We start from the raw sequence: 25,417 nt of genomic DNA on the forward strand, positions 1-25,417 counted from the left end.
AAAAATCAAGAAATTAGAAAGTCGAAAATTCGAAAAGTTTAAAAATCGAAAAGTCGAAAAATTTAAAAATCGACAAATAAGGCATCAAAAAATCGAAAAATTGTAATATCCGACATTAAAAAAAAAATAAAATCAAAGCATTTTGAAAAATCGAAAATTCAAAAATTTTAAATAAACCGAAAATGAAAAAAGTCGATAAATTGAAATCCGAGAAATAGAAAAACCGAAAGATCGAAAAATTCCAGAAATTGAAATTTTTCCAACACTGACATGCGAAAAGTCGAAAATTTTTAAAAATGGAAAAATCGAGATGTCGAAAAATCGAAAAATTTTAAAACTTTGAAGAAATCAAAAAAATAGAATATGAAAAAATTCTAAAACTGAAATATCAAAAAATTAATCGATGGACAAATCGAAAAATCAAAAAATTGAAGAATCGAAAAACTGAAACATCACAAAACTGAAACAACAAATTGAGATATCGAAAAATTGAAAAATCGAGAAATCGAAAAGTCGAAAAACTGAAAAATTGAAACAAAGAAATCGAAATCTCGATAAATCGATACACCTGAAAAATCGAAAAACTTAATAACTGACAAATTGAAAAATTGGAAAATCGATAAACTGAAAAATAAAAAAAAAACGAAAAATCGAAAAATTTTAGAAATCAAAAAATTAAAATATCGAACGAAAAATCCTAAAACTCAAGTGTCGATCAATGGATAAATCGAAAAATCGAAAATTTGAAAAATCCAGGAAAAATTCAAGAATCGAAAAACTAATAGATCACAAAACTGAAACATCAAAAAATGAGATATGGAAAAATTGGAAAATCGAGATCTCGGAAAAGTCGAAAAATCTAAAAACTGAAAAATCAAAAACCTAAAAATCGAAAATTTGAAAAATTGGAATAACAACAATTAGAAAACTCAAACATAGAGAAATTGAAATATCAAAACATCGTGAAAGAGACCAAAATCGAAAAATTAAATTTGAGAAATTGAAAAATTTAAATTAAAAAAAACGAAAAAAAGAAAATCTGAAAAATCGAAAAATTTTAAAACCAAAAAACCCAAAAGTAAAGAAACACTAAAAAAAGTGAAAAGTCTAAGATTTAAAAGTTCGAAAAATTGAGAAATAGAAAAAACATCGAAAAATCGAAATAACTAAAAATGAAAAAATCGAAAAGTCAAAAAATCGAAAAGTCGAAAAATTTAAAAATCGAGAAATTAAGGCATCAAAAAATCGAAATAATCGACTATTAGCCATTGCATTCATATTTTTTAGTTTTGCTTAAACAGGTGACTCAAAAAAATTAATGAATCAGTCAATTTATTATTGATCAAATTAATAACGAGCCACCCCTGGAAAATTTGAGAATACATGGTGTCCTTCTACAACAAGACACTTAAAACATTTTTTTTTTCGTGGAAAGATGGCTATGTGTATTAAGAAAAAAAAGGCAAAATATAAACCCCGCCCACCCACCCCATCTCAATTGTAATGATTTTTTTATTCCTAGACACTTTAACACGTTTAAAATGGTAAATTTTTGTGGGGAAAATATGGATTTTACAATTAAGCTCCGCCTTTGGGCCTGGTAACGAATGAAAACTTCATTACTACATATTTAGATCAGGGCAGGTATGGGTGGGGCTTTTTTTTTTAATAGACATAGTATTTTTTGAACAACACGATACTCAAAACATGTTTTTAATTTTTCGTAGAGAAATATTGATTTTGCAGTTAAGCTCCGCCCCCTTGGCTCACGACGAATAAAAAAAATCATCACAATTGAGACAGGGCGGGTGGGCGGGGCTACATTTTGCCTTTTTTGTTCTTAATATGTGTAGACTTATTTCGACAACAAGTAACTGAAAATATGTTTAAAATGGAAAATTTGTATAGGGAAATATTGATTTTGTAATCAAGCTCCGCCCCATAATTGCAGAATCCATATTTCCTTGTAAAGTTTCTTGTTGTGAAAAAATGACTATGTATATTAAGAAAAAAAAAAGGGCAAAATATAATAACATTCAGAATATTTTGTTCAATGGAGACTTATGAATCATTTTAGTCATCTGTTTTGGGCGATAAATGTAGTTAAAAAAAAGGTCGAAATTTTACTTGCTCGTGATAACCTTTATTGAGGAAAAATAATTAGAAACTGCAAGTCACAGTGTAAGAGAAAAAAGGTTTCAACTTCTAAAAATTAAAGACAGTTGGGGCCCCCGAGAAGGTTATTCTTAAAAAAAAGACAGTTGGTACCTCCGAGGTTTCAACTTAAAAAAAAGATAGGACCCTTGAGAAGGTTTCACATTCTTAAAAATAAACACTTGATGCCCCCGAGATGGTTTCACCTTCATAAAAAAAAAAACTAGTTCGGGCCCCCGAGAAGGTTTCACTTTCTGAAAAAAAAAGACAGTTGGGACCCTCGAGAAGGTTTCATGTTTTTAAAAAAGACAATTGGAGTCCCCGAGGTTTCACTAAAAAAAAAAAGACATTTTGGACCCCGAGTAGGTTTCACATTATTAAAGATAAACATTTGGTGCCCTCGAGAAGGTGTTACCTTCTTAAAAAAAAAAAAACAGTTTGGGACCCCGGAGAAGGTTTCACTTTCTTAAAAAAAAAAGACAGTTGGGAACCCGAGAAGGTTTCACATTATTAAAAAAAAACTAGTTGGGACCCTCGAGAAGGTTTCATCTTCTTAAAAAAAAACAACAGTTGGGACCTCCGAGAAGGTTTCAAGTTAAAAAAAAACGGTAGTTAGGACCCTTGAGAAAGTTTCACATCATTTAAAAAACAGTTGGGGCCCCCGAGAAGGTTTTACATTTTTAAAAAAGACAGTTGGGACCCCCAAGAAGATTTCACATTCTTAAAAATATACGTTTGGGTCCCCCGAGAAGGTTTTACATTTTTAAAAAAGTCCCAACTGTCTTTTTTACATTTTTAAAAAAGACAGTTGGGACCCCCGAGAAGGTTTCACATTCTCAAAAAAATACGTTTGGGGCCCCCGAGAAGGTTTCACATTTTTAAAAAAGACAGTTGGGACCTCCGAGAAACTTTCACATTCTTAAAAATATACGTTTGGGGCCCCCGAGAAGGTTTTACATTTTTAAAAAAGACAGTTGGAACCCTCGAGAAGGTTTCACATTAAAAAAAGACAGTTGGGACCCCCAGTAGGTTTCACATTATTAAAGATAAACATTTGGTGCCCCCGAGAAGATGTTACCTTCTTAAAAAAAACCAGTTTGGGACCCCGGAGAAGGTTTCATTTTCTTAAAAAAAAAGACAGTTGGGAACCCGAAAAGGTTTCACATTATTAAAAAAAAACTAGTTGGGACCCTCGAGAAGGTTTCATCTTCTTAAAAAAAAAACTAGTTGGGACCCTCGAGAAGGTTTCATCTTCTTAAAAAAAAAAAAACAACAGTTGGGACCTCCGAGAAGGTTTCAAGTTAAAAAAAAACGGTAGTTAGAACCCTTGAGAAAGTTTCACATTATTTAAAAACAGTTGGGGCCCCCGAGAAGGTTTTACATTTTTAAATAAGTCCCAACTGTCTTTTTTACATTCTTAAAAATAACCACTTGGTGCCCCCGAGAAGGTTTCATCTTCTTAAAAAAAAACAACAGTTGGGACCCCCGAGAAGGTTTCACTTAAAAAAAAAAAAGGAAGTTAGGACCTTTGAGAAGGTTTTACATTCTTAAAAATAACCACTTGGTGCCCCCGAGATTTCACCTTCATAAAAAAAAAAACTAGTTGGGACCCCCGAGAAGGTTTCATCTTCTTAAAAAAAAACAGCAGTTGGGGTTCCCGAGAAGGTTTCACCTTCTTAAAAAAAGATAGTTGGGACCTCCGAGAAGGTTTCAAGTTAAAAAAAAACGGTAGTTAGGACCCTTGAGAAAGTTTCACATTATTTAAAAACAGTTGGGGCCCCCGAGAAGGTTTTACATTTTTAAATAAGTCCCAACTGTCTTTTTTACATTCTTAAAAATAACCACTTGGTGCCCCCGAGAAGGTTTCATCTTCTTAAAAAAAACAACAGTTGGGACCCCCGAGGTTTCACTTTAAAAAAAAAAAAAGGAAGTTAGGACCTTTGAGAACGTTTTACATTCTTAAAAATAACCACTTGGTGCCCCCAAGAAGATTTCACCTTCATAAAAAAAAAACTAGTTGGGACCCCGAGAAGGTTTCAACTTCTTAAAAAAAGATAGTTAGGACCCTTGAGAAGGTTTCACATTCTTAAAAATAAACATTTGGTGCCCCCGAGAAGGTTTCACCTTCATTAAAAAAAACTAGTTGGGACCTCCGAGGAGGTTTCAACTTAAAGAAAAAAGATATTCAGAAACCTGGAGAAGGTCATAAAAAAATAACTAGTTGCGACTCCCAAGAAGGTTTCACTTTTTTAAAAAAAGGAAGTTAGGGCCTTTGAGAAGGTCTTACATTCTTAAAAATAACCACTTGGTGCCCCCGAGAAGGTTTCACCTCCTGTAAAAAACCTCATTCAAATGAAACAAATGTCTGCGTGACATTCTTCCGATGTTAATTCCCGTTGATAATGTTCTGTAAGCTCTTTAGACGGATTTTTTGGGATCGCTGTGAAGTGGACGCGCCTCCTCAATTAGAATCGAGCCGAGACGGAATGGCGTGTGATCACCCACTTCTATAAGTTTGCCGTAACTTGACTGTGGAAACTTCTAACTTAATTATTTCGGGTGATGGAAACAATAGCAGGTGCGCCCTACTCCGAGGAAACGCTCCGTCTGTTCGTTACGTTACCATTGAAATATTCACTGCGTGGGCTTCGAACAAAACTCGCAAGTTGAATTAGTGGCAATCCCGACAAGTGCTTTTGGATTTTTCTTTGATGGGGTTGAGGTCGCCGTTGGTATTGCAAGGTCGGCGAGTGCCGCCATAGATCGATACGCGACGTACAAGAACGACCTTCTTTCTATTCTCATCATGGTTTTTTCGATGGAACAAAGTTTAGAACGAGCGCCTCTTTTTTTAACTAGGAAGGCGGTCGTTATAAAGTTATGTCTGTAGAAGCTGTCTCGTAAAAGTCTTTTAATAAACACTCGAAGGTCCTCGCTTGAGTCAGACGCAGTTTTTGCTAATGGGGATGATAAGTTTTACAAGGTTGTGGCCGCAGGGCGAGCGGTTACCTCTGCTAATTTCAAATTAAGAATAGTAATTACCGTTGTTTGAATCGGATGGATTAGCAATTACGGGAATTGGCTTCATTAAATTGTTTTTATGTTGCGAAAACGCTGCGCTTGAAGCAATCACACATAATTAACGGCGTCATGTTCAAGTGCGTACAAAGTACATATTTAGCGTTTTGAGCCTTTCACCGGCAGATAAATTCGCTGATTAAAGAACTCAAAACTCGCACAAATTATTTTCAAATCTGGCTATTAATAACGCGGGTGAGACACAACTGAGTCACCACGCAACTATGTTGTGACACTTTTTCAATTTATCAAAGTAGAGCCGTCGTGATTCATCGGTCTAACGTACGGGTATTAAAATCGTGGTTTCGAAGTCGCGATTAAAAATCGAAAATTGTAATTTCGTCGTCATTTTTCCTTTGTGAAGCGAGGCACGTAACCCGTCGGTTTCCACGCATTTAACACGAACAAATCTATTTTAAGAGAGCAGAATATTCTCGGCTTCTCGCTACACTCATCCGAAACAAAAACGTGACATAAGTACTTGTAAACCGCCGCGCTATAAAAAGAAAGCTGCGAGTTTCACTTTGGCGGATGCGCCGGGATAGGATTTTTCGAAACGGGGCCCTTCACGGGTATTTAGTCCCGGCAAGCCGATTACCGTAATTTTTGTAATTCGATCAGTCGCGTTCGGTGAACGCGTCTTATTCGTCTAATTCGGGCTGTCGATACTAATGGGGTTGTTCGATTGAACAAAGATTTGCGTATTGTTGGTTGCCGATCCGCCCGACTGCGCCAATTGCGGGTCGCACTTTTTCCAGTCGATACCGACGCGGTTCTTGGAAGTATCGTGCAGACCGTACGGAGTCTATTAAATGCTAGATAATGTAACGCGGACACGATGGCCGTAATCAAATGCCACATCAATGTACAACCGTCGCATGAAAAGCAACCCTCTGAAAAATTGATGGCAATCGTACACCGAACGAAACTCCAATAACACGTTATTTTCTCAAAAAAGTCGATACCTCCCGATAAACAATTTATTATTTAAATGACACGAAGGCACGTGGTCTAGCCCTCGGGGAGCGACGTTTTCGAATTTCCTTGCCGCTCTTTTATTCCTCTAACGAGGTACTTTAGGACCATTTATCAAACCGCGCAATTTATCATTTTTCTAATCAATTTGAGCGACTTTTTAAATATAAACAAACTGATTATTGCCGGTTAAAATTTCGCCGAAGGTTGGACGAAAAGTTCATCGCGTTGTGTTCTTGATATTTGAGCTTGGAAATCGATTTTCATAAAAGCTGTTTCGGGAGCGAGGGCACGGGAGGTACAGTCTGGCAGCGGCCTCGGGGTGGGAGATCACGTGATGTCGGCGCGGCGATTTTCGAAAATTTCGCCTCTGGCGTGTTCTTCGGCCGTAAACGCGTCGCATGTCGCCACATTGTTAAAAATAAACGATGACGTAAGCACGGGCGTGAAAATTTAAAATTTTATTTCGTCGAGAAAAACGCGACGGATTTGAATTTCGCCAACATCGATGTTTACGAAACGCATAATTTCGAGTTGTTTTAACATAAATTAAGACGTTTTTGCTTTCATGTTCGGGTTTTAATATTCTCGGAATTTTCATTATGTAGATGGCTTTGTGTTTGCTTGTTGCTTTCGACGTCTCTGATATTGATAACGGTTTCGCTTTTGAGTATTGTTTTTGGATGAGACAATTAAAATCGGAGATCTTACGATTCGCAATGGTAAAGGAGCGGAGGACTTTAATAATGAATCTGTTGTAATGGAAGACACTTTCAACTCATTTAGATAAATCGTGACAAGAAATTGTTCGGGACTTATCACAAAACGACTTTAAAAATCTCCCGGTTGCCTTAGGTACGAAAAGGACGAGATTCGGGTTTGAAATTTTCATGAGGTTTAAAATTTTAAGCTCCAGATTTCTGAGTCGATGTTGACGTTTAAAAAATTTGAAAATTTGCGTACATTTGGCTCCCGTTTCGCGTGAACCCCGCAGTTCCCACGCCAGATTTCCGCCCCAAATCGAGTTGTTTGTCGTCAGTACTCGCAAGTCGACTGTTTGACATCCGGTATCAAATTGTTTGAATAACCACTGCGGAAATTAGAGTTTGTCTTGCGGCCGTTGCTACGACGACGCTATCGAGGGAAAAAACCCTTTAATTTTGCCCATTCCAAGGGTCGTTTCCTAATGTTCCTCGAAGCCTCCGAACACATAAAACAAGGGTTGGCGCTCCGTATGAATTTTATATAAACACAAGAGAAAGCCATTTCTCAAAACGCCTCATCATTTATTCATCCGTGCGGTAATGATTGAATATAACGACAAAGTCGAGCTTGGATGTTCTTGGGGAAAAACGGTCGAAATGCGGCGCTAATTTGGCGTGACACGTTTTCGCGGCGTCCTCGGGTGGTTTTTATGCGGGCAATTAGCGCGCAATTAAGAGAAAATCGCGGATGGCGGGCGATTTCCATTGAAAAACCTGTTGGAAATGTCGGGCGAGGTTCGCGGCTAGATTTGGTGATTAAAACTTGACCCAATAAATCGGTGATAAATTTGTTAGACGTACGGGTTTCTGAATTGATTTAAATCGATTGGGTAATTTCGTTAAAAACGTAGCGGATTTGATAGTAAATTCCGAGTGTTTTTTCAATGTCTGCGGGGAGAGGAATTCGGTCGGATTGAGGATGAAAAGTGATATTGGTCACGGTTAAATGATCGTGGATTGAAGAGCGTTTTATGGACGATGTTTTGAAAATTTCGATTCGTTCAAGGTTGAAGGTTGGCCACTTTGTGGAGCGAGTGTTTGTGGCGGCATTTCGAGGTTTTTCGTTTTTTAATTTTTTTCGTAAGTCGTGAATAATACAATGTAACCCTTGTTTTAAGTTACACTGTGACAACCAAAAATTTACATGTTTTCGCAGTTTTTAGCCTTCAGATTTTAAAGATTTATTCACCTTAATGCTTAATGTATGTTCAGTATTTGACTTAATGGAGGAATGATATTAGGAAGTAAACAAATTACAAGCTTCATTTTCTATAATTAAATTAATTGCTTGCCATTTATATCGAGAAATTCCAGTTTGCCCAGAGACAACTTGATTCAGTGTCGAAGTACTTTGACGAAAGTTCTGAATGCAAGCTATTTTCAGCGACTTACCGTCCGGTCTATACAAATATGTTTCTGTGTCGAGTGACTCAGGACACCGTTGACCATTTGTTGCCATATAGTAACAAGTTTCAACAATTTTTCTTTGTAGTTTCCACATTTGAGAATTTTTGTCCTCAGAGTTCTTTAAGTGTTTCGTTTTTTTAGTTGTTTTTCTTTTCCAAAAGTGACGATGCGTTTCGCTCACGATGTTGCCATCTTCCAGAAAAAATTATTTTGTCCACACAGAACAAAAAACAAGGTTTCACATTAAAAAAAGATATTTGGGACCCCCGAAATAGTCTGAGCTTCTTAAAAAAAAAAGATAGTTGGGGCCTCCGAGAAGGTTTCACCTTCTGTAAAATAAGACAGTTGGGACCCCCGAGAAGGTTTCACTTTCTTAAAAAAAAAAAAAAAAACCAGTTGGGAACGAAAAGGTTTCACATTATTAAAAAAAACTAGTTGGGACCCTCGAGAAGGTTTCAACTTCTTAAAAAAAGATAGTTGGGACCTCCGAGAAGGTTTCAAGTTTAAAAAAAAAAACGGTAGTTAGGACCCTTGAGAAAGTTTCACATTATTTAAAAAACAGTTGGGGCCCCCGAGAAGGTTTTACATTTTTAAAAAAGACAGTTGGGACCCCCAAGAAGCTTTCACATTTTTAAAAATATACGTTTGGGTCCCCCGAGAAGGTTTTACAGTTTTAAAAAAGTCCCAACTCTTTTTTACATTTTTTAAAAAGACAGTTGGGACCGCCGAGAAACTTTCACATTCTTAAAAATACGCGTTTGGGGCCCCCGAGAAGGTTTCACATTCTCAGAAAAATACGTTTGGGGTCCCCGAGAAGGGTTTACATTTTTAAAAAGGACAGTTGGGACCCCCGAGAAGGTTTCACATTCTCAAAAAAATACGTTTGGGGCCCCCGAGAAGGTTTTACATTTTTAAAAAACACAGTTGGGACCTCCGAGAAACTTTCACATTCTTAAAAATACGCGTTTGGGGCCTCCGAGAAGGTTTTACATTTTTAAAAAAAGGCAGTTGGAGCCCTCGAGAAGGTTTCACATTAAAAAAAGACAGTTGGGACCCCCGAGAAGCTTTCACATTCTCAAAAAAATACGTTTGGGGCCCCCGAGAAGGTTTTACATTTTTAAAAAAGACAGTTGAGACCTCCGAGAAACTTTCACATTCTTAAAAATACGCGTTTGGGGCCCCCGAGAAGGTTTTACATTTTTAAAAAAGATAGTTGGGACCCCCGAGAAGGTTTCACATTCTCAGAAAAATACGTTTGGGGTCCCCGAGAAGGGTTTACATTTTTAAAAAAGACAGTTGGGACCCCCGAGAAGGTTTCACATTCTCAAAAAAATACGTTTGGGGCCCCCGAGAAGGTTTTACATTTTTAAAAAAGACAGTTGGGACCTCCGAGAACCTTTCACATTCTTAAAAATACGCGTTTGGGGCCTCCGAGAAGGTTTTACATTTTTAAAAAAAGGCAGTTGGAGCCCTCGAGAAGGTTTCATATTAAAAAAAGACAGTTGGGACCCCCGAGAAGCTTTCACATTCTTAAAAATATACGTTTGGGAGCCCCGAGAAGGTTTTACATTTTTAAAAAAGACAGTTGGGACCCCCGAGAAGGTCTTAAAAATATACATTTGGGTCCCCCGAGAAGGTTTTACATTTTTAAAAAAGTTCCAACTGTCTTTTTTACATTTTTAAAAAAGACAGTTGGGACCCCCGAGAAGGTTTCACATTCTCAGAAAAATACGTTTGGGGCCCCCGAGAAGGGTTTACATTTTTAAAAAAGACAGTTGGGACCCCCGAGAAGGTTTCACATTCTCAAAAAAATACGTTTGGGGCCCCCGAAAAGGTTTTACATTTTTAAAAAAGACAGTTGGGACCTCCGAGAAACTTTCACATTCTTAAAAATACGCGTTTGGGGCCCCCGAGAAGGTTTTACATTTAAAAAAAAAGACAGTTGGAGCCCTCGAGAAGGTTTCACATTAAAAAAAGACAGTTGGGACCCCCGAGAAGCTTTCACATTCTTAAAAATATACGTTTGAGAGCCCCGAGAAGGTTTTACATTTTTAAAAAAGACAGTCGGGACCCCCGAGAAGCTTTCACATTCTTAAAAATATACGTTTGAGAGCCCCGAGAAGGTTTTACATTTTTAAAAAAGACAGGTGGGAGCCCCGAGAAGGTCTTAAAAATATACATTTGGGTCCCCCGAGGTTTTACATTTTTAAAAAAAGACAGACCCTCGAGAAGGTTTCACATTAAAAAAAAGACAGTTGGGACCCCCGAGATAGTCTGAGCTTCAAAAAAAAGGTAGTTAGGTTCCCCGAGAAGGCTTCAGTGTAAAAAAATGGGTCGAAAGCTGTTTCGACAGAACTTACCTCGCACCAAAAGTACAGTGAAATATATCCAGCATTTTTGAGTTGAGTTTTTACTTTACAGAATTTTGTGATGAATGATGTGTCTAATACTAAGAATAACAATATTGTATTCCCAAAATTTTCTGGGAAAATGGAGTGAGCTGTTCCTGACTTAATCAATAAGATAAATTTGACACATTCTTTTTTTTTTTTTTTGGAACCACATGTATAAGCAAGTCTAAAAAATATGAATGCAATGATAAATTGCAAGTAAAAATCATTATATTTTGGACATTTCGGGTAGATTTAGAAATTTAACTCGTCGGGGGAAATTTGCAATTTAACACCTTTAAATTTCACAAGTTTTTACAAGATTAATAGGGACAAAATCAGTTTTATCATAACAAATACAAACCCCGCCCACCTGCCCCCTATTTGCTCAGAGGATATGTCATTTGCCAAATTCAGTCTTATCTTGCCAAGAACTAGGCCCGCCCACCCGCCCGCTATCTTCTCCGAGGATGTCATTTGCCAAAATCAGTCTTACCTTTCTAAATACTAACCCCGCCCACCCGCCCCCTATTTTCTCAGAGGATATGTCATTTGCCAAAATCAGTGTTACCTTACCAAGTACTAGGCCCGCCCACCCGCCCGCTAGCTTCTCCAAGGATATGTCATTTGCCAAAATCAGTCTTATCTTACCAAATACTAGCCCCGCCCACCCGCCCCCTATCTTTTCAGAGGAAATGTCATTTTCCAAAGTCAGTCTTATCTTACCAAGTACTAGGCCCGCCCACCCGCCCGGTATTTTCTCAGAGGATATGTCATTTGCCAAAATCAGTCGTATCTTACCAAGTTCTAGCCCCGCCCACCCGCCCCCGGTTTTTTCAGATGATAAGTCATTTGGCAAAATAAGACTTATGTTAGCAAGTATTAGCCCCGCCCTTTATTTTCTCAGAAGGTAATATTTGCTTGAACTATCCTAGAGAGCTATCCTGTGAGAAAATAGGGGCGGGTGGGCGGCGCTAGCACTTACCCAGAAAAGACTGATTTTGACAAACGCCATACTGTCTGAGAAAATAGGGGGAGGGTGGGCGGGGCTAGCACTTGCTAAGATAAGACTGATTTTGACCCTATTAAACTTGTAAAAACTTGTTAAATTTAAAAGGTGTTAAATTACATATTTCCATAGTAAGGAGTTAAATTCCTAAATCTGACTGGATGTTTATTTTTTAATAACTCAGTCATTAATTTTTTGAGACAAATAAAAATATTAAATATATATTAAAAATAAATCAGAAGTATAGACTCATCGTATTTTGCACATTTAAGATGGGATTTATTCAGCAATATTTTGAGGTGACGTCATCAATTTTTTAGGGAGGATTAATTAGCAAATACATTTTGATAAAAAAATTACCATGCTTATGATAATTTTAAAACATGTCCAAGATTCCAAAGGATTCATTAATTTTTTTTAGTTAAAAAAATATGAATGCAGTGATAAATCACACACTGATCATATTTTGCACATTTTAGATAGGATTTATCCGGCAAAATTTTGAGATGACATCATCAATTTTCTAGACGGGATAAGCAAATATATTTTGATTAAAACCATAAATTTAAAACATTGCAAGATTTCAAATCATTCAGTCTGGCAGATTCAAAATTAAATTGCAAAATGTTGGTTTATAATTTTGATTTTTTTCCAAAAATCTGGACGTTTTGGGTAAAAATCCAACACGGAGTCATAAACCACATGTGTAGGACTATGTTACTTTAGACAATTTTGAAATGACGTCATCGCAGAAATTTCTTCACGCATCTTTTAAATATTATAAAATTTGATTTTGCGATTTTCGTTTTGTGATGGCCTCTATAAAGTAAAAACTAGTGGCGTATTTGACACCCCGCGGTCCACACAAGTGTAGACAATATGAAATATATTTAAAGCACATAACCAACGGAAAAAATATAGAACTTCCAAACTTGAAGGACTTTTATTCGGCAAAATTGTAAGATTTTTTCGTACTCTTGGGGTCATGAAACGTCGAGAAAGCGTAGAAGTGGTCAGTCGTCCAATGGATTCGATTACAATCCAGTTGTATTATTGCAGGGCGTGTTCAGGGCTGTCCCAACCTTTGATTTTTTTCATTTGGATTAATAGCCTCCCTAATGTATTCTGAGGAAATGCGGTGAAATCGTGCGTGTTTCATTTTTATGATGAATTAATCCATTTTACGGGACATTTTTAACATCTGACTTGATATCCATTACACGTGTAGGGGCGATACATTCGTGAAGAGTTAATTTCGAAACTCCCAATTTGGGTTAAGTGAGGAAAACTAAGAACACACAACGATTACAAACGTGAGTGAGTGTTCTTGGTGGTTTTTTATAGCTGACATTAGCTATAAATATTTTATTCGAATTTTTTGAAACAATACAATAGAATCGTTAACCTTGTGTTATAAAATTTTCAATGGATCGCTTTTGCATAAATTCGCCTATTGTCTTTTTTCTAAGTGTGTGAATCCTTTACGTCGTACACCCCCAGGCGCCGTGGATATTTTCTTCCCGAATCGTAATATCCCGCCCCAGCCGGTATAAAAATTAATTTCCCTTCTTATTTTTTCCAGAACGGAGGCAGAGTGAACGGAAATGAATTGGATTTGCGTATGATGATCCACCAGAGCCAGGCCGGATGCGTGATCGGAAAAGCCGGCTACAAAATCAAAGAACTGCGCGAGGTGAGTGCTTTTTTCGTTTTTTAATCGCGTTCCCGATATCAGATTTCATCCGGTGGAAATTTTCTGATAAGTTGTACCAATATTTGCTCCATGGAAGTTGGCAGTAGTGGTTCGGGCTCCGAGTCGTCGGTAAACAAACCGAGCTCATGCTTCTGCACAAACATTGCTCTGCTCATTAAAAGTACCTGTCCAAACTTCCACGACCCGAAGGCCGTGCACGTATGTATGCGAACGTAATTATTTATAAAGCAATCTAAAGTTGCGCATAATGCGGGCATATTTCCGAGAGGAATGTTTCAGACATCGGCATCTATGCGACAAATTAATTCTCTTTGGCGCGTCGACGGAACCGCAGCCTTTGCTCTGCACGAAAATTCCCCATTCATTCGGTACGGATTCATAAATAGGAGAGAATTATTGGACCGGGACTGAAATAACACGGGGGTTTGTTTTCGCACGATCTTGATAATCAATCAGGACGTTTAATTAATTGGTCTAGACGGGGTTGTGTCAGTCAAATTTCGCGCCGTCAGGTTTTACAACCGGGGGAATGTTAATCAGCGCGATTAAAGTAATTTACCCATTCTCGGAATTCTTCAGTTTCATGTGGTTAATGGATCCTTGGAAAGCGCCGCTTTTTCCTTACGAGAATCACGTTTTTCTGCGGCTTGTAAAGTGGCTTAATAGATTTTATGTAGTTCCTGCAGCTACCTTGACTCTTTTTTTTTTTTTGGGTCGATTTTTCGACTAAACCAGAATCGCGTTCACAACAACTTTTTTATTAATAATTATGAACGCATAAATTTGACAAAAAAATCGCACATAAACGAGTTTAAAAGTCGACTTTTCTGTAGATCTGCATTGTTTTGGTCCTCTCGCAGTCCTGGAAGGTCGACCGGTTAGGTAATCACGTCCTCAACCTTCACACACTTGACAGATGAAAATCTGGGTTATTTGAATAGTCCTAAGGTCGATGTCCAAATCTATTATTTGATTAATTAGCATTTTGTTTGTTGCTACCAAAGATGGTGCTAATTGCGAGATTGCTAAACTCGGTATGCTCTAGGTCTGCGTTTAAATGGTAATTGAATTTGTAATGCAGACTTTGAAAGTGTTAGCGCAAGATGTTTTTAGAATTTAAAAACTATGCAAAAATATGTTAAAATCTGCCAAGTAAGGACAAATATCAAGATTGCCGAAAATGTGCAAAAACTCAAATATGCAGAAATTAATTAGACTCGATCGATTTGAATTCGTGCAGATTGTAAATCGTTTGAATAATCATAATTATGATTAATTGTGACTACCAGTTTTTCAAGTTCGTGCGTATCGTAGCTGGAATTCGTTAGTCAAAGTATTTATTTATGCAATTATGACGCCCTTGACAAGCGGCTTTAACGTTTTTCAGAGTATTATTTCGCTAGACTTTAAAACGAGCGCAGGTTCGAATCCTACACCCGGCAATATTATATCATTAATTGTGGTGTTCCATCTAAATAATGTGAAGCTATATTGTAATTGTAGGTTAGTGTTTACATTGTTCCTAGAATTTCGGACGTGTATTAAAAAATAACCATTGTGACTGCGGTCATAATAATGGGATTTCGATGACAGTGATGTGTATTATTAACGGGTTGTATACATTTTTTGTTATTGTTTTCATAGGGGAAATTTAGTCGCAGCTGTTGGAACAGATGGGCGTGCAAAAAACTAAATAAATTTACGTTACGGTTGAAAATTTTTTTGGTAAGAATTTCAAAATAATTCATTTCCGAGTACCGCGTGTCACATGCATCAAGGAATATGACACCAACCTGTTGAAGAGAGACAGATGCAACCGTTTTAGTAGTCCGACAGATTTTTTTAACGAAACATTTTGTAACAGACCATTTCCTAATGGCCACTCAAGTTTTATTAGAGCTGGAGACATTTTTACGGCTTAATTTAAATTACTACTGTTTTATTGCTGACGACGTTAAATCTGTAGACAAAACACAAAATAATTCTGCAAATATTTTTACTTCCCGCGCGTAAGCAAAGGAAGTATTGTAATCGAGTCCGTCGGCCGACTCTCTACTTTTACGTTTTCTCGATCTTTCATGACCCCTAGAAGACGAAGAAATAGGTCTCCCATTTCCGTCTGTCTGTCCGTCTGTCCGTCCGTCTGTCCGTCTGTTGTCCCGGATTTTTATTAGACAGATAATCTCCGAAAGTACTCGACCGATTGTTGTGAAATTTTGTACTTATATTAAGAATATCATGTAGATGGTAAAACGCTAACCAAAATTTGTCTAATCATCCCCACCACTAATGCGATGACGTCACTTCAAAATTGTACATAGTAAATGGGTTTTCAATTGTATAAAATAACATAGTCCTACACATGTAGTTTACAACTCTGAATCGACTTTTCACCCGAAACGTCCAGATTTTTGGAAAAAAAATCAAAATTATAAAACAACATTTTGAAATTTAATTTTTAATCTGCTAACCAGAATGCTTTGAAATGTTGCAGATGTTTTAAGGCTATAAAGAGCATCATAAATCTTTAGTCAAAAAATATTTGCTTATCCCCTCCAAAAACTTGATGACGTCAGCTCAAAAGTTTGTGGAATAAATCATATCTAAAATGTACAAAATATGATGAGTCTGTACTTGTGATCTATCACTCCATTCATATTTTTTGGATTTGCATATACAGGGTGACTCAAAAAAATTAATGAATGCGTAAATATATTTTATTGATTTAATCAGGAACTACAAAACCGAATGCTCTGAAATCTTGCAGATGTTTTAAGGTCATAAAGAGCATAATAAATGTTTAGTCAAAATATATTTGCTTATCCCCTCCAAAAACTTGATGACGTCAGCTCGAAAGTTTGCCGAATAAATCATATCTAAAATGTACAAAATATGATGAGGCTGTACTTGTCATTTATCACTCCATTCATATTTTTTGGATTTGCATATACAGAGTGACTCAAAAAAATTAATGAATGCGTAAATATATTTTATTGATTTAATCAGGAACTACAAAACGGAATGCTCTGACATCTTGCAGATGTTTTAAGGTTATAAAGAGCATAATAAATGTTTAGTCAAAATATATTTGCTTATCCCCTCCAAAAACTTGATGACGTCAGCTCGAAAATTTGCCGAATAAATCATATCTAAAATGTACAAAATATGATCAGTCTGTACTTGTGATCTATCACTCCATTCATATTTTTTGGATTTGCATATACAGGGTGATTCAAGAAAATAAATGAAAGCGTAAATTTATTTTACTGATTTACTCAGAAACTACAAAACCGAATGCTTCGAAATCTTGAAGATATTTTAAAATTATCATAAGCATGGTAAATTTTTGATCAAAACGCATTTCGTCGTCCCCCCTAAAAAATTTATGATGTCACCACAAAATTTTGCTGAAAAAATCCTATCTAAAATGTACAAAATATGGTGAGTCTCTTCTTGTGATTTATCATTCCATTCAAATTTTTTCGATTTGCATATACAGGGTGACTCAAAAAAATTAATGAATGCGTAAATTTATTTTATTGATTTAATCAGGAACTACAAAACCGAATGCTTTGAAATCTTGCAGATGTTTTAAGGTTATAAAGAGCATAATAAATTTTTAGTCAAAATATATTTGGTTATCTTCTACAAAAAACTGATGACGTCAGCTCAAAAGTTTGCCGAATAAATCGTATCTAAAATGTACAAAATATGATGAGTCTGTACTTGTGATTTATCATTCCAATCATATTTTTGGATTTGCATATGCAGGGTGACTCAAAAAAATTAATGAAGGCGTGAATTTATTTTATCGATTTAATCAGGAATTAGAAAACCGAATGCTTTGAAATCTTGGGAATATTTTAAAGTTATTATAAGCATGGTAAACTTTTGTTCAAAATGTATTTGTTCATCCCTCCTAAAAAAATTGATGACGTCACCCTTAAATTTTGCTGAATAAATCCTATCTAAAATGCAAAAAATATGATGAGTTTGTACTTGTGATTTATCATTCCATTCATATTTTTTAGATTTTCTTAAGAGGTGGTTCAAAAAAAATTAATGAAGTCAATTTATTTTATTGATTAAATTAAAGGCAACACTTATTATTAGTATTACACCCCAACCAACCCAATTTGGTAGACACAAAATTTGTTAAAGGAAAAACTCGGTTGAAACATAAGGGTAGCACGCTTATTTACATCGACTTTAACATTACAGACCTGCGTTTGTTCACTTGGTTCCGCGAATGTGAAATAGACATGTTTATAATCAACCAATTCTGAATTTCACCGTCAAGAATTAAAATAAAACCCAATGTTTTATATAATAAGCGGAAGTCGAAGCAATAAAACCGATGGTCGTTTTGTTTACAGTTTCTCTGTTTGGCTCTCACGTATGCTGTTACGCTTGTCATCTTAAATTAAGAATGTTTATACATAAATGATTTTCAGTTGCCGTATACGTGAGTAAATTGTTTCGTTATTTTATTGATTATAAAAAATCAATATTCAAAACGACCCAATTCATTTTCCCGAAAATTTGGGAATACAATAATTTTATTCTTAGTATTACACTACATCTATCCCAACTGATATACGTGTCCTTGCAAAAATGTTGATGACGTCATCGCAATTTTAAATTCCCACTACAAAAATGTAATGAGAAAAAAAGACAATAGCCATGCAGTCGTCAAGTTTCCGACAGCGAGGGAAGTACTGTCTAAACTCTTTAGACCAATTTTTTATCCACCGCATTGCTGCAGTCGAACTAAAATAAAAATAATGCAAAAATGCGTTCGTCGCATACCAAGAATTAATCAACTCCAATTGAAATTTTAATAACACGCTAGAAAATATTTCCTCGTTTTATAATTTAAACAAAGCAGCATGAGTTATGAGAATTCCGTTTTTTTTATCGCTTTCAATGGTGTAGAGCGAACGAATTCTATTCATCGCAAAAATAGAACTGAAACTTTAATCTAATCTAAAATCTAATCCACCCAAACCTGAATCTTTAATGTATTGATAGCTCCTCCAGCGAACAATAAAAGTTCATGGTTGACCAGTCGAAATCCATAAATTGCCTTCTTAGCTCACAGCATCACCCAATGATGTCAGTAATATTTGATAACAGTTCCGCATCACTGGTATTTTCCAGCGCGCGAAAAAACAAATTCGTAAAAAACAACCCATTCGACCTTCCATTTACATCACAATGGCGAAAAACTAGGAAAATTTCGCCGCAATTTCCCGCTGCCGTAATCGACACTGCAATTACTCCCGTCGACGTTGCACAAAACCAAATAAATGAATCCAGGACGAAACTGCCTTTAATTTCGGTTTATCCGAAACCGCCGATGCGAAATTGAAGCGAATAAATCGCCGAAACCGAATGATTTAATTAAATTTCGTGACTAATGCAAAAACCATCAAATAAAATCATCGACGTTCATTTAATACGTACTTCCATTTATTGAAATCGATCCATCGACGTACCCTATCGGAAAAAAGAACATTTTAAGTGCTTAAACGAAGCAATTTCCTGTATGTGTTTTACTCCGCTAATACAGATTTGTGGATTGCGCTTTTAACCGACGTCGAAATCGCCGATTGAGGGAAGCGAATTGTTTGCTCAGAGAAAATATATAAAATTGAAAGCCCCAGAGTGCTTATGCAGCCCGCCGTTAACGCGGATCTCTGGATTGCGCTTTTGATATAGGGGTGTAATTAATGCAACCCTGAATTGTCTCGCGATCGAGGCAGCGATAACAAATGATTGTAAGAATATCGGGGGTGGTGTGCTCGACGTGATTCGATACACCTTTCTGCCGAAATACGATATTCCATCCATCTCCCACCGAGGCGAATTTATAAAATAGGCTTATCGATCGCATCAGGAAGAGGCAGAATGTCATCATAGGAAAATTTAAAGCCACGTCATGTTATTATATTCGCGGGAGGGATGGGGGATGATTGGGTTTTAACCCTGATGGATGTTTCACCTAATTTCGAACGAGACACCCGTACACGTGTAAAAAATAATTACGATTGTTCCGGCGGTGTCCAATTAGCGAGGGTTGCCAATAATGATCAATTATGTCGTCGGAAATTCCACGATTCATAAAGAGGAATATCTGCGTCGCTGATCGTCAAAGAAATTGCCCTCGCGACGAATAAAAATCGCAATAATCATGCGAGATTTCCTGGTCGTTATTTTGTGTTAATTGGGTGCCGGATCGGCTTTCAGGTGTACGCAAATGTTTTGAGCCTATGGGCGGATCGTTCCCATAAAATAATGGTCATAACATCTTTCGACCAATTGTTCCGTATAAAAAATTTCATCACTTTTTCAAATAAAATACTCTTAAAAAAAAAAAAGGATATTGTCGTTGAGTGACATGTAACTGGCGTAATAATAGAAACGTGCCATTTTTGTTAACTGATATTTTTTTCATAAATATCGCAAAATTATTAAATTTGTCTAATCATCCCCACCAATAATGTGATGACGTCACTTCAAATTTATGCATAGTAAATGGGTTTTAAATTGTATACAGTAACATAGTCCTACACATGTAGTTTATGACTCCGTGTTGAGTTTTTATCCGAAACGTCCAGATTTTCGGAAAAAAAATCAAAATTATAAAACAATATTTTGCAATTTAATTTTGAATTTGGAAAATCGAATACTTTGAAATCTTGCAGATGTTTTAAAATCATGATAAACATGATAGGTACATTTTTAATTAAAATATATTTGCTTATCCCCTCTAAAAAATTTATGACGTCACCTCAAAATTTTACAGAATAAATCCTATAATGTATAAAATATGATGAGTTTTATACTTGTGATTTATCACTGCATTAATATTTTTAGATTTGGTTATACAGGCTCTCTCAAAAAAGTTAATGACTGAGTCAATTTATTTTATTGAAGAAATCAAGAATGGCAAAACTGAATACTTTGAAATATTGTAGATGTTTTGAAGTTTTTGTAAGCATGGTAACTTTTTCGAAAATTTGATTAATCAAATATGCGCAAAATCAAAAATCGGAAAAACTGAAATTCACTAATGCAAAAAACAGAAAATCGAAAAATACAAATCGTAAAAATCGAAAATCTAAAAATGGCTAATCAAAAAATCGAAAATTCAATGAATCAAATACCTAGGTCGATCGAAAAGTGGAAATTCACAAACCTCAAAAATCGAAAAATCGAAAATTGAAAAACGGGAAAACCAAAAAATCGAAAAGTCAAAAATTTGTAATATTGAAAATTAAAAAAATCAAAAACAAAAATTAAAAAAATCAGAAATTAAAATAATCAAAATATATAAAGTAAAAAAAAATGCAAAGCCTAAAAATTCGTAAAATCTAAAATCGAAAAAGTGGAAAATCGAAAATATGAATAAAGAAATTTGGAAATTCTGAAAATTGGAAAATCGAAAACCAAAAAATCGGAAAGTAACAAAATTGAAGTCTAACAGTTGAGAATAGAAAAACTGAAAAACCGAAAATTCTAAAAATCGACAATGGACAAATTGAAAATCGCAAAATTTAAATTGAACAATTGAACATAGAAAAATCGATGAATTGAAAAATCGAAAATTCGACTACTCAAATTTTCTAAAAATCGAAAAATCATAAAACTGAAAAATCCAAAATTCTAATCATCGAAAGTCTGAAAACTGAAAATCGAAAATTCTGAAAAGCGGAAAATAGAATAACGAAAAATTTAAAAGAAAGAAAATTGAAGTCTAAAAACCGAAGAATGGAAAAATTAAAAATCAAAAATTCGAAAAATCAAAACCGAAAAATTCAAATATTTAAAAAGAAAATCGAAAAATCAAAAATCTGAAAATTGAAACTCGAAAATTTGTAAAATCGAAAAGTAAAAAAATTGAAGTCTAAAAGCTGAAAAATGGAAAACTGAACAATCGAAAATTCGAAAATCAAATATCGAAAAATCGAAAAGCCGAAAAATCGAAAATTTGATAAATCAGATATGCGAAAAACAGAAAATCTGAAAATACAAAACTGGAAAATCAAAAATCTAAAAATGGAAAAACCGAAAATCGAAAATTCAATGAATCTAATACGTAGGTCGATCGAAAAACTGGAAATTCACAAATCTGAAGAATCGAAAATTTGCAAGATTGAAAAACCGAGAATTGAAAAATCAAAAAACCGAAAAATGGAAAAATCAAAAATCGAAAAATAGGAAAACCGAAAATTCGAAAATTCATAATATTGAAAACTCTAAAAGTCGACAATCGAAAAATCGAAAAGTAAACAAATTGCAAAGCCTAAAAACTGACGAACAGAAAAATAGAAAAATCGTAAAATCAAAAAGTGGAAAATCGAAAACCGGAAATTGAAAAATCGAAGATTGGAAAATCGAAAAATCGAAAATCGGAATATCGAGAATGACAAATTAAAAAACCGAAAAATCGAAAAATTGAAAAATCGAAAATCGAAAACTCGAAAATTTGATGAAACAAATACTCGAAAAAGCGAAAAGTAAAAAAATTGCAAAGCCTAAAAATTGGAAAATCAAAAAATTGAAAAAATGAAAATCGAAAAAACGACGATCGAAAAAAAATCAAAAAATCGAAAAGTGGAAAATCGGAAAGTAACAAAATTGAAATCTAAAAGCTGCAAATTGCAGAACTATAAAAACTGAAACAAACAGAAAAATCGAAAAATCGTAAAATCAGAAAATGAAAAATCGAATAATCGAAAGTTGAAAAATCGAAGGTCGAAAAATAAAACAACCGAAAAATCGAAAAATGTTATGATTAATGGAAAATCGAAAAATCGAGAATAGAATAATTAAAAAACCAGAAAATTGAAAAATCGGAAATCGAAGAATTAAAAACGTAAAATCGAGAATTCAAAAATCAAAAAAATCGGAAAGTAAAATATAATCGAAAAATGCAAAAAAAATTGCAAAATCTAAAAACTGACGAACAGAAAAATCAAAAAATCTAGAAATGGAAAGACGAAAAATCGAAAATTGAAAGAATGGCAAATTAAAAAATCGAAACATCGAAAAATCAAAAAAACGAAAAATTAAAAAATCGAAAAACGAAAAACTGAACTCGAAAAATCAAAATACCGCAAATTTGAAAAATCAGAAAATTAGAAAGTAATAAAATTGAAGAGTTGATAGAAAAATGGAAACTGAAAAATCTAATTCGATGAAACTGTTGGTCGAAAAAACGAAAAATCGAAAATCGAAGTGACCTTTTTTTGAGACAGGCTGTATAAGTAAATCTAAAAAATATACTGCAATGATAAATCATAGGTATAGACTCATCATATCAAATTTTACGATGACGTCATGCATTTTTTGGCGAAGATAAGCAAATACATTTTGATCGTGGCTTTGAAAGTATTCTTCGACTTTCGTTCCATTTCAAAATTTACTCTTTGGATATTTCAGTGGTCACAACGAGTTCACCCTGTATGTATAAACAAATCCAAAAAATATTAATGGAATGGTAAATCACAAGTATAGACTCATCATATTCTGAACATTTTAGTTAGGGTATTTATAAAATTAAAACTAATTCCGAGTAAGTATTTATAAAATTAAAACTAATTCAGGGTAAGAATTTGGTCAACACGTAAATTTCGTTGTAGTTTGAGCCTACCTACAAATTCTGCCCTTGGACGATTTGGACCGCCTCCTTCGGTGACGACCGGTAAAAATGATCCGCCCATAGGCTCAAAACATTTGCGTGCGATTGTACCTGTGGCGGTGGTGTTTTGTGACGGGTTGGTTTTTTGGAGCAATGAAAATGGAGAGGGTTGTTAACTTTGGTATTATTTTGTGTGAGCTGTTAATTAAATGATATGATCGAAGGCTGCATCTCTGGGTAAATTTGTTTAGGAAATTGGACACTGATTGTCTCTCCTGACGCAGTTTTGTGTGTTATGTTTATTATAATCCACTAGTCGACTGGGTGAATTATCCGTGTCCCATAACGAAGTGGTGTCAGCAGTGGGATTTTTGAAAAAAATTTCCGCAACAGTACGAACACTATTGTACGGTTTACTGGGGTGTGAGTGGTAAAAGAAATAGGTCGAGCTGCTGCAATATTGAATCAAAGACCCCGTGTGCACGTTAAAGCTGTGCCGCGTTAAAAATCCGCCGTCCAAATCGCATCTATATCTCAATAAAAAAAGTATCGAAACATTCGATTCGATGTGCAAAGATTCCCTCCGCAACCATATTTCCCAAGTTATTTTCAAGTCTCGCTTTCGAGCGCGGAAAAGAGATTTATTACGCGAATTTTCGCAAAAAACAGCATTTCCACCAATCCGTCGTATGAAAAATGCCAATTTGGCCGCAAACGTCGATACTTCGATGGCACGAAAGTCATTTTTAAGTCCGCGGCCGGGTATCCTCCAGGACGACGGAGTCGCGTGGCCTTCCGGATATTTACTTACCCCGGAGATTAGATCGGGGATGTTTTTCTACGATTATCCCGTATTTGTTTCAGGTCGCGAAAAATCACGTCGCTCGCAATTTGAATTAATCAGGTTAATGGAATCGGCGGATTTCGTGACGGTTCCGCGTTCGAACCCAGGGAAATTTGTGTTGTTTTTTAATATCCTCTCTTCGTCTTGAAATATGTGGAACGTTCGTCATTATTGATTCGGTTCGAGGTGGCTCGTATTTCGTATTTTTTTCCCGATTCGACGCCGGGGAATGTCTAATGAAATTCTTGATAATTTCGAGGGGACGAGCCCGGAGCTTGTAAAAATTAATTAATAACTTGAGTTTTTGATTAAAATCGCTGGAATTGGGAGCAGCGAATGTTGACTGTGTGTGGGCGGCGGGGGTTCTTCAATAAGCTACAATCGAGGGTTACCGGAGTCATGACGATTTTTAAAATTGGCGCCACGGTCAAGTTTCGTTCAAATGTTCTAGCTTGATTGAGAGTGCGACGGACGAGTTATTAAATTAAGAACAATTATCCGGAAATAACGAAAAAAGCGTCTGTTCGAATTCCTTCCAGTTCATAATCGGATAAAGTCCATTTCCGCCAGCGACAAAACATCAGAGACGAAAAACTCTCCGTTAATTTGTAACGTTAATTGTAAAAAGTGTGCGGTTGTGTTTCCGACAGGGGAACGCCTCAGCCAACATCGAAAAACTTGAGACGTAATTAATTGCGACGAGCTAGAAACAGAAAATAATTTCCTTTGCATAATTGTAAAGCGCTAAATTCCGTTCGTTTCGGCAGTAATTAATACGAAAGCCGTACCTTTGTCGGAATAAAATTGTTCGCAAGGAAATCGGGACGAGTTCGCCCCGTATTCCTGGAAACATCAAGAAGGAGTGGCAATTTTCCGAAACCTTACTCTATGAAAGCTGATACAAATTGGTGCGTTCCACCAGTTAACAATTTTGTTTACAACTCCGACTTGATTACATTAAATTTTGAAGCTTCTTCAAAGGCGTCCCGTTTAATTTTACAAGGCACGCACCGGGTTCGTTTCTAGTTTTCTAAAGCGTCCCGCACACTCGAGAAGTTTCCAATTAGACTTGGAAGGTTTTCTAAGATGCTTTCAATGTCGAGCATCGTTGTATCATAGCAACAGGGGCACAACAAACACAATACGTCGTGTAGGAGGCAAGAAATAAAATATTGGAAAATTCGCCATATTCGAGACGGGAACGCCTTTCTTACCTTTGAATCCGTATACATCGAGCGAATTAAAATTTCAACTTTGCGACGATTAAAGGTGAGTTCAAACCCCCGGAAAGCGAATCGGGAATGAAAAAACGTGCCTCGAGGTCATACGAAACGAGCTTTTTGTTTGCGAGATTAAGAATCGAAATTCGCGCTGTATGTGTACAATCGCACGCAAATGTTTTGAGCCTATGGGCGGATCATTTTTGCCCGTCGTCA

The 25,417-nt window shown here is 35.8% G+C and overlaps 1 protein-coding gene across 3 annotated transcripts in view; it reads left to right on the plus strand.

The window, feature by feature from the left end:
* The window catches only part of Hnrnp-k (Heterogeneous nuclear ribonucleoprotein K), a 113,783-nt gene that overhangs the window by 60,491 nt on the left and 27,875 nt on the right, over window positions 1-25,417 (plus strand). For all 3 annotated transcript variants that reach the window (XM_064051926.1, XM_064051927.1, XM_064051928.1), the window contains one exon: window positions 13,360-13,470. In XM_064051926.1, coding sequence (XP_063907996.1) covers window positions 13,360-13,470 — 111 coding nt within the window. The remainder of the gene's footprint in view (window positions 1-13,359; window positions 13,471-25,417) is intronic.

The sequence above is a fragment of the Zophobas morio genome, unplaced genomic scaffold (assembly GCF_036711695.1).
Source record: "Zophobas morio isolate AGI-343-1 ecotype UQ-CSIRO unplaced genomic scaffold, CSIRO_AGI_Zmor_V1 ptg000010l, whole genome shotgun sequence".
Taxonomy (NCBI): Eukaryota; Metazoa; Arthropoda; class Insecta; order Coleoptera; family Tenebrionidae; genus Zophobas; species Zophobas morio.